The 10,185-nt window shown below is 41.4% G+C and overlaps 1 protein-coding gene across 1 annotated transcript; it reads left to right on the forward strand.

The window, feature by feature from the left end:
• Positions 1-2,303: 2,303 nt before the first annotated feature.
• Positions 2,304-4,182, forward strand: LOC106570882 (perforin-1-like). Its single transcript, XM_014143449.3, has 4 exons — positions 2,304-2,394; positions 3,036-3,195; positions 3,653-3,772; positions 3,918-4,182. The coding sequence occupies exons 2-4, from the start codon at positions 3,046-3,048 to the stop codon at positions 4,053-4,055; spliced, it is 408 nt and encodes a 135-aa protein (XP_013998924.2). The 5' UTR covers positions 2,304-2,394; positions 3,036-3,045; the 3' UTR covers positions 4,056-4,182.
• Positions 4,183-10,185: the final 6,003 nt, after the last annotated feature.

A 10,185-nucleotide genomic window follows, 5' to 3' on the forward strand; every position in this document is an offset into this window, starting at 1 on the left:
GTAATTAGAAACAACAATGCTATTAATGCCAATTTAAAACGTTTCTATGAAACTGTATATAAATCAGACTTTAAAAACAGTGGGACGGATCCTATAGCCTTTTACATTGAACAACTCTGAAGCAACTATCAGAAGACAAAATATGATCATTAAAAACAGAGAACAACCAGTGAAATCTTAGAAATGGTTGCATGTTGCGTTACTATTATTGTTCAGTATATTTACAACATTTATATAAAAATCTCTCTCCCTTCTCACTCTCTCTCTCACTCTCTCTCCCTTCTCTCTCTTCCTCCCTTCCCTCTCTCTCTCTCTCTCTCTCTCTCTCTCACTCGCTCTCTTTCTCACTCTCTTAGAAATGGTTGCATGTTGCGTTAATATTATTGTTCAGTATATTTACAATTTTTTTATAAAAATCTCTCTCCCTTCTCTCTCTCCCTTCTCTCTCTCTCTCTCTCTCCTCTCTCACTCTCTCTCCCTTCTCTCTCTCTTTTGCACTCTCTCTCGAACTCTCTCTCTCACTCTCTTTCTCCCTTCTCTCTCTCCTCTCTCTCTCTCTCTCAACCCTTCTCTCTCTCTCTTGCACTCTCTCTCGCATTCTCTCTCTCACTCGCTCTCTCCCTCTCTCCCTTCTCTCTCTCTCGCTCTCTCCCTCTCTCTCTCCCTACTCTCTCTCCCCCTCTCTCTCTCTCTCTCTCTTGCTCTGTCTCTCTCTCTCCCTTCTCTTTCTCTCTCACTCCCACTCTCTCTTTCTCTCACTGTCACGTTTATTTTTTGTTCAGTATATTTAAAACATTTTGATAGAAATCTCTCTCCTCTCACTCACTCTCTCTGTCTCTCACTCTCTCTCTCTCAATTCAATTCAATTTGCTTTATTGGCATGACGTAACAATGTACATATTGCCAAAGCTTACATTGGATATTTACAATATGAAAATAATAAGAATCAAAATTGTCAACGGGACAACAGTAACAACTAAATAACCATTCATTGAACAATAACAATGAACATACAGTAGAGGACATATGCAGGTTGATTGGTCTGTCAGACACTGTCCCTCATCTTATGGCAGGCAGCAATGTAGTGCGCTGCCAGCCCACAGCTCTCTGCGTCCTCCGCCAACAGGACGGGTAGCCTACTCTCATCAGAGATGTCTTTGAAACCTTGAACAAGGGTTTCAAATTTGGGGAAATGACACTCTCTAATTGTTTTATATTTTTTACATTTTGTCAGGAAATGCAGCTCCGTCTCAGGTTCTGCTGTTGTGCAGTGGTTGCACAGCCTTTCCTCTACAGGGAGCAGGTTTTCCTGTGTCTACCCTTCTCAATGGCAAGGCTGTGCTCACTGAGCCTGTACTTTGTCAAGGTTTTCCTAAGTTTTGATCAGTTACCATGGCCAAATAGTTAGCCACTGTCCTCTCTCTCTCTCTTAGTTGTCCTTCTTCAATCCTGCCCTTGCTGTGAGTCATGTCCTCCACTCTATCTCTCCTAGTTGTCCTTCTTCCATCCTGCCCTTGCTGTGAGCCATGTCCTCCTGTCTCTCTCTCTTTGTCCTTGGGCCTGCTGCTGAAGTGTGTCCTGGTAAGTCAAGGTGTATAGTCTCAGTGCCAGGAATCTTAAATGTGATTTATGGTCAACACAATCCTGTCTCAGAGCTCTACTGACAATTTCTTCGATCTCATGGCTTGATTTCTGCTCTGACATGTACTGTCAACTGTGGGACTTTATGTAGACAGGGGTGTGCCTTTCCAAATCATGTCCAATCAACTGAATTTACCTCAGATGGACTCCAATCAACTTGGAGAAACATCTCAAGGTTGATCAATGGAAACAGAATGCACTTGAGCTCAATTTCGATTCTCATAGCAAAGAGTCTGAATACTTATGTAAATGAGGTATTTCTGTTTTATATTTTTAATACATTTGCTAAAAGAGTAAGGATGTAAAGAAACAAAATGTAGAAAAAGTCAAGGGGTCTGAATACTTTCTGAATGCACTGAATATAATGATTAATGGTATTACTGATGAATTACAGATTCTATGCAGTACTATTTACCATCTCCACCCTTTGCATTGCCCTCTCCCTTACCTAACTGTTTATTCACTGGGCTGGCCTTTTGACATTATCTGGAATACAATTTGTTCAATCAGCATTTCAGATAGTATCAGAATTTGTTGTTACACCTTATAGGCTTCCATACGTCTCGTGGTAATATAGGGTGTGCTCTCATTGGTTAAGTAGTCCTACATACCACTTGTGGGTCAACATACCACCTGGGGGGTAGGTGGGGGGGAGGGGGGCTGAGATCTTTATAAACAGCTAGATGGCACAGTAAGGACCATCAGCAGTTGGGTGACTAGAGAAAGACAGACGTCCAGCTCAAGAATATCCAGGTAAGACATGATCTGTTGTTCTGGTGCTGTTCTTCTGTTCATCTCCCCCCCTCTCTCTCTCTCTCTCTCTGTGTGGGCATCCATCTTTCCTTTGTTATCTCTGTAGACAGTGGCTGGGATTCCACTGCAGTCATGAGTGGCGTTCCTTAAAGCACTTTAAGATTTGTGCAATAACAGATATAGAAATGAAGTGTCAGTTTGGTTGAGTACACTGGATGACTTCTCAGCCAAGTTTGCTGTCAGAACTGAATGTGTAACACCATGGCAGTTTCTATATCAAGTGTCATCTCCCTCCATCTAGGATACGCTGGTGTGTAAATCAAACACACTTCTGGAGAGCCAATATCTGCAATTGAATAAGAGCCTGTATTTCTGCTGATTCAGGATTGTTCTGGTGTCTTCCATTTATTTATCTTTCTCTCTGTCTGTCTCTGTCTCTGTCTCTCTCTCTCTGTCGCTGTCTGTCGATCTCTCTCTCTTCCTCCACTGACTAATCTCCTAACACTAATAATATGTCCTGGTCTTTCAACTGTATTTTTACTCCACCTCTCTGAATACAGTTTGAGGTGATACTTTCAAGCACTTATGGACATGTTTATATCTTCCCCTCCTGTCACCTCCCCTCCTCTCCTCTCTTTCAGACAGTGTACCATGGCCTCTCTCTCTCTGTCCCTGGGACTGCTGGTGCTATGCACCCTGGCTATTGTACACTGTGACCTGGATGACGTCCACGTCAGGGTGTGGGGCCTTAGTGCCTCCAACCTGAAAGGAGACCTCTCCCAGCCAGACCCCTACGTCAAGGTGAATTGATTCATTTATTTATTCGTTATTTAACCCAAACAGTCAGTTAACAAAACATTCTTATTTACAATGAAGGACTGGCAGGTGGGGTGATAAAACAGAAGAAGTACAGTAATGTTACAGACAGGACAGACATAAGACAAAAGGACAGAGACACAGAACTAATCAAATAGTAAACAGTAGACAGTCAGCAGTCATTTGTTTGGATATCAAGTAGGCTACAGTGATGTGTGAACATGAAAATGTCAGTGCTTGGCTTGTTATTTGTTAGGTGAACTAATAAAAAACTGAATGAACAAAAAAATGAATGAATGAATTAATAAATGTTAAAATACGTATAGAGGTTCCTCATTCAAGTGAGCCAACTCTACATACATTAAAAATAATTTTGTTTTAAAAGCACAATAATAAAAATCAAATGTTTAATAAAGTCTAATGACAACATTATCTTCTTTAGGTGTGGTATGGCCCAGTCTTCGGTGGCATGAGCAGCATTCTGAAGAACCAGGCCAACCCCACCTGGCCCAGCGAGTTCAACTTCGTAGACATCATCCACAAGTCTGTCCTGAAGCTGGAGGTGAGTTTCCCCATTACTATGCAAAGAGCTTTGATCACTGGAAAAGTACTATGTAAATCTCATCAATTATTATTATGATGATGAAGAGGATAACGCTGAGGAAGAGGAAGATTATTATGATTATTTTTACTATTATTATTATTAGGTGTGGGATAATAACGTCGGTCCAGATCACCTCCTGGGAACCTGCACCACCACCATCCACCCAGGAACACACACTGAGACCTGCCAGCTGAAGAGAGGCACCGTCTACTACACCTACAGCTACGACTACAGTCACTAGAAGGAACAGAATGATGGTTAGATTGTAACCTAGGACCTTTGTGACCTTGTTTCTGATTGGTTCTCTCACCCTTTCACTTGTGTATTCACTTCCTTAGTGTCAACTAAAAAAACGTGCTTTACGGCAAGATGGTCTCAGTCTGGCTTCATCATGTTTCTGAATTGTTTTATGATTTCTCAGAAGATGCCTTAGAAGATGGTCCATATCATATTTAAAGAGATCATCAATATTTCTACTAGATTTGAGACCATTCGACATTTACCTTTTACAGTGTAACGACATGGCCCTTTAGGGTGTATATCACGCCCTCTCACTCTCTCTCCCACCCCAGGTTTTACCATGGTCATAAATTACTTCTTAAAACTCTCTCTCTTCGCTGACATGGAGTTTGGAGGGAGAGAACTTGTGGAGAACAAAGACATTCTTCTTCCCAAAACTCCTAATCCTCAAAATTGGAGAATTAAACAATATTTGTATTTTTGAGAATGCGGGAATGGTCCGTGGACACTTAAGGGACAGTCATGTCGAGTTTGTTTTATTTGGTGACCTCATGGAAGGACAGGAAACACACATTACTGTGTCTTTGGTTGTGCATACTTCTCAATTATAGGGTTTGCAACTAAATGTTGTGAATCCTATGTGATCACATATGAAACTATTTGTGAAAAGATGAAATGTGATGTTAACCTTCTAAATTAGAGTATGGATTTTCATATCAAGTTTAACTAGTCAGTGGCCACGCCCCAGTGAGCCAGACATTACATCATGGAACCGCCCTTTTCTACTCCAGAATAAAAGGACTCATGACAAAATATACATTTAGTCAAGATAACGCCGGGACAGGGAGTTCCCACGTTGAAATGGCTGGAACTCTGATATTTTCAAAAGAGAAGAAGTACTACTCAGTGCCAAATAGACCCACGGTAAGCCGGACGTCTCAAATGGTTAAGAAGACCAGAAAAATGAAGCTGTCCCGACATGTTGAAATGGTTGGCAATTCAAAAACTAGAGTCAGAGAATGCCGGGACGGAGTCCTCACATTGAAATGGCTACAACTCTATAAAGTAAAGAACAATTATTCCGAATGCAGCTGTTTAAATACTTTAGTCTGGTAAATGTATCTCTTCTAAGAACAGTTCCGAATGGTACTCTGAAGTTTACATTATAACAACTATGACAGACTGTGGCTCCTGTGGTGATAATACAATAATAAGTGACTGTAATTGATAAGATATGAAAATATCTGAAGAGTTAATTCGGGAAATAGAGACAATTTCCTGTAGTGCCCCGACTTCCTAGTTAATTAAAGTTGCATGATAAGTTTAAACGCGTAATAAAATTACACATAGAGAATTGATTTGATAATATACAGTCTTCACATTTAATGATAGTCAACGACACAACCATTTTTGTGCTTAAACCTGAGTGTAATATACCTTTTGGTTATTCTAAGGTTTGGCCTTCTTTCATAATCAGCATTTCAGATAAATACAACATTTCCCCATGGTGATAATTAAGTCCTATGCATGCTATCTTAAGGATCCAACCTGGGATGACATGGTGGGAAGCTAAGCTGCAGCATCACCATCAGCATGGGAACCCACAACGTTATACGTACAGTTATTAATGAACCCACCCCACCCCCCATAACCCCAAACAATTGTCAATATTTTTACATTTTGGTCAAGAAATGCTTAAGTGATTTAGGTTCTCACGTAATTGGAGCATCCCAAAACATACTTAATGCATGTGGAAATGAACTGAATGATAATTCAACATGGTATATTATCAACAACAACAAATATATGACTTCATCACACCAGATGGGGGCGCTGTTGTATAGAGAATTGCTGGCTAGGATTCATAAAGCTTCTCAGAGTAGGACTGATGAGCTATGTGGTCAGTGTTGCCTTTCAGATCAGGGGAGACCTGTCCCTTATTCCTAAAGTGTCTCAGATTAGGAGTGCTGATTTAGGATCAGGTTTTCCCAGTCCAGAACAATCTGCTTCAATATGATCTAAAAAGTCAAACTGTTATGAACACGCTTCATGAATACGGGTCTAGATCAGGAACCGTGTCCACAAAGCACCTCAGAGTAGAGACTGCTTTCCAACAACAGGTGGTTTCTGTTGACTATCTAATGGAGGTTCTTGAACAGGAAAACATCTGAGAGCAGAGCATTACATTTACATTTTAGTCAAAGCACTCTGAGGTGCTTTGTGGACACGGGCCCTCAGGCCCGTATTCATGAAGCGTGTTCATAAAAGTTTGGCTTTTTAGATCAGGTCTCCCCTGATCTGAAAGGCAACACTTATTCAGAACGACTTACAGAGGAGGACAGAGGAGTCGAGGAAAGGACAGACTTTTGCCCAAATGTGAATCTCCTAGTGAATAAAATGTATGTCAGTGACCGGGAAACTAATGAGTGGTCGAGAGGTTGAGTAGAGTGTTAATCGTTAGTAGGTAAAGGAGGAGTCTGCTCTCCTCCTCCTTTACCTACTTCAGCAGAGGATTCACAAGAGTATCCTTTCAGGTTCAAGCACGGAAGTGTTTTAAAATCCACCTCACCCTCTTTGAAACAGCTGTTGTTTTCTGGAAGGACAAAAGCATGCTACTTCTACTTTTATTTGTAACATGTCTTCCACAACTACTAGATACAAATAAATGTATCATTACACAATTATTTTGGGATTACAATGAGCCAATGAGGATGGTAAGATGGTATGTCTCCACATGCCTGGCTGAGCAGTGAGGTCATTCCTCAGGATCTTGCTTAGCAAACTTTTGAAAAAAATGGTGTTAGATCAAATACAAAGTTATTTTACAAAGAACTTTCAGCATTCTTGTAGAGATGGGCACTCAACAAGCTCAGCACTGACACAAATTACTGATGATTGGCTGAAGGACAGAGAGAGAGTCTGACGTTGCTAGTAAGAAGATTGTGGGAGCTGATTTGTTAGACCTCAGTGCAGCTTTTGATGTCTTTGATCAGAATCTATTGCTGAAAAATGTAGGTGTTATGGATTTGCATCCTCTGCCTTATTATGGATTGAGAGTTACCTATCTAATAGAACACAGAGTTACATATCTAATAGAACACAGAGTTACCTATCTAATAGAACACAGAGTTACATATCTAATAGAACACAAAGTTACCTATCTAATAGAACACAGAGTTACATATCTAATAGAACACAGAGTTACCTATCTAATAGAACACAGAGTTACCTATCTAATAGAACACAGAGTTACCTATCTAATAGAACCCAGAGTTACCTATCTAATAGAACACAGAGTTACCTATCTAATAAAACACAGAGGGTTATCGTTAATGGAATCTTCTCTCATGCAAATACAGTTGAGTGTAGTGTACCGTAGGACAGCCGGCTAGGGCCATTATTGTTTTCTGTTTATACAAATGACCTTCCAACGACCTTGAATAAAGCATGTGTGTCTATGTACGCTGACGACTCAACCGTATACAAGTCGGCTGTCATCAAGGCAAAGGGTGGCTACTTTGAAGAATCTAAGAATCTAAAATCTATTTGTTTAACTCTTTTTTTGGTTACTACATGATTCCATATGTGTTATTTCATAGTTTTGATGTCTTCACTATTATTCTACAATATAGAAAATAGTAAAAATAAAGAAAAACCCTTGAATGAGTAGGTGTGTCTGGCACTGTACATGGAGGGAAAGTGTCAGTAACATGCATGTCAGTCTCTCCTGGCTGAAAGTTGAGGACAGATTGACTGCATCATTATTGGTCTTTGTGTGATGTATTGATGTGTTGAAGGTACTGAACTGTCTGTCCAAGCAGTTGGCACACAGTTTGGACACTCATCGGTACAAGGAATTCAACCAGAGGTCTCTTCACAGTCCCCAGGTCCAGAACAGAGGCAGGGAAACACACAGTTTGGACACTCATCGGTACAAGGAATTCAACCAGAGGTCTCTTCACAGTCCCCAGGTCCAGAACAGAGGCAGGGAAACACACAGTTTGGACACTCATCTGTACAAGGAATTCAACCAGAGGTCTCTTCACAGTCCCCAGGTCCAGAACAGAGGCAGGGAAACACACAGTTTGGACACTCATCGGTACAAGGAATTCAACCAGAGGTCTCTTCACAGTCCCCAGGTCCAGAACAGAGGCAGGGAAACACACAGTTTGGACACTCATCGGTACAAGGAATTCAACCAGAGGTCTCTTCACAGTCCCCAGGTCCAGAACAGAGGCAGGGAAACACACAGTTTGGACACTCATCGGTACAAGGAATTCAACCAGAGGTCTCTTCACAGTCCCCAGGTCCAGAACAGAGGCAGGGAAACACACAGTTTGGACACTCATCGGTACAAGGAATTCAACCAGAGGTCTCTTCACAGTCCCCAGGTCCAGAACAGAGGCAGGGAAACACACAGTTTGGACACTCATCGGTACAAGGAATTCAACCAGAGGTCTCTTCACAGTCCCCAGGTCCAGAACAGAGGCAGGGAAACACACAGTTTGGACACTCATCGGTACAAGGAATTCAACCAGAGGTCTCTTCACAGTGAATACATGAGTGACAGGGTAGGAGAGCCAATCAGACACAAGGTCATAGGCTACAATCTAATTATCTTTCTATTGTTGCTGTTCCTTTTTGTAGCTGTAGGTGTAGTAGACGGTGCCTCTCTTCAGGTGGCAGGTCTCAGTGTGTGTTCCTGGGTGGACAGTGGTGATGCAGGTTCCCAGACGGTCATCTGGTCCGTCGTCATCGTCCCACATCTAATAATAATAATAATAATAAAATAATAATATATATAATAAAACATGTAAATATAAATATTCATAGTAACAATAACAATCAACGTAACAATAATAATAACAATAACAATAATACAAAAAGTAAATAATCATAATCATAATAATCCTCCTACTCCTTGTCCTCCACCTTTTCCTCCTCCTCCTCCTCTTCATCATTATCATCATAATAAGAATTGATGGGATTTACATAGTGATTTTCCAGTGCTAAAAAGCGCTTTGCATAGTAAGAGGGAAACTCACCTCCAGCTTCAGGACAGAATTGTGGATGATGTCTACGAAGTTGAACTCGCCGGGCCAGGTGGGGTTGGCCTGGTTCTACAGAATGCTGCTCATGCCACCGAAGGCTGGGCCACACCACACCTAAGGAAAATAATGTTGTCAGTAGACTTTTTTATTATTGGGTTTTTAAGGCAGGTAGCCTAGTGGTTAGACCATTGGGCCAGTAACCAAAAGGTTGCAAGATCAAATCCCCGAGCTGACCAGGTAAAAATCTGTCGTTCTGCCCCTGAACAAGGCAGTTAACCCACTGTTACTAGGCATTCAATGTAAATAAGAATTTGTTCTTAACTCACTTGCCCGGTTAAATAATAGAATTAAAATGTATTGTTGGCTCACTTGGCTGAGGAACCTCTATATGTATTTAAAAATGCATTCATTCATTTGTTTGTTTTTGCAATTGTTTGTTTGTTTATTTGTTCACCTAACAAATAACAAGCCAATCACTGACATTTTCATGGTCACACGTCACTGTAGGCTACTTGATATCCAAAGGAGGAGAGGACAGGAGGAGAAGATATAAACATGTCCATAAGAACTTGAACTGTATTCTGACAGGAGTAAAGAGAGAGGCCATGGTACACTGTCTGAGAGAGAGAGAGAGAGAGAGAGAGAGAGAGAGAGAGAGAGAGAGAGAGAGAGAGAGAGAGAGAGAGACACAAAGAGAGAGAGAGAGACAGAGAGAGAGAGAGAGAGAGAGAGAGAGAGACAGACAGACAGAGACAGAGAGAGAGAGAGAGAGAGAGAGAGAGAGAGAGAGAGAGAGACACAGAGAGAGAGACAGAGAGAGAGACAGAGAGAGAGAGAGAGAGAGAGAGAGAGAGAGAGAGAGAGAGAGAGAGAGAGAGAGAGACAGAGAGAGAGAGAGAGAGAGAGACAGAGAGAGAGAGAGAGAGAGACACAGAGAGAGAGACAGAGAGAGAGACAGAGAGAGAGAGAGAGAGAGAGACAGAGAGAGAGAGAGAGAGAGAGAGAGAGAGAGAGAGAGAGAGAGACAGAGAGAGAGAGAGAGAGAGAGAGAGAGAGAGAGACACAGAGAGAGAGACGAGA

This window comes from Salmo salar, chromosome 15, assembly GCF_965601325.2.
Source record: "Salmo salar chromosome 15, fSalSal1, whole genome shotgun sequence".
Lineage (NCBI taxonomy): Eukaryota > Metazoa > Chordata > Actinopteri > Salmoniformes > Salmonidae > Salmo > Salmo salar.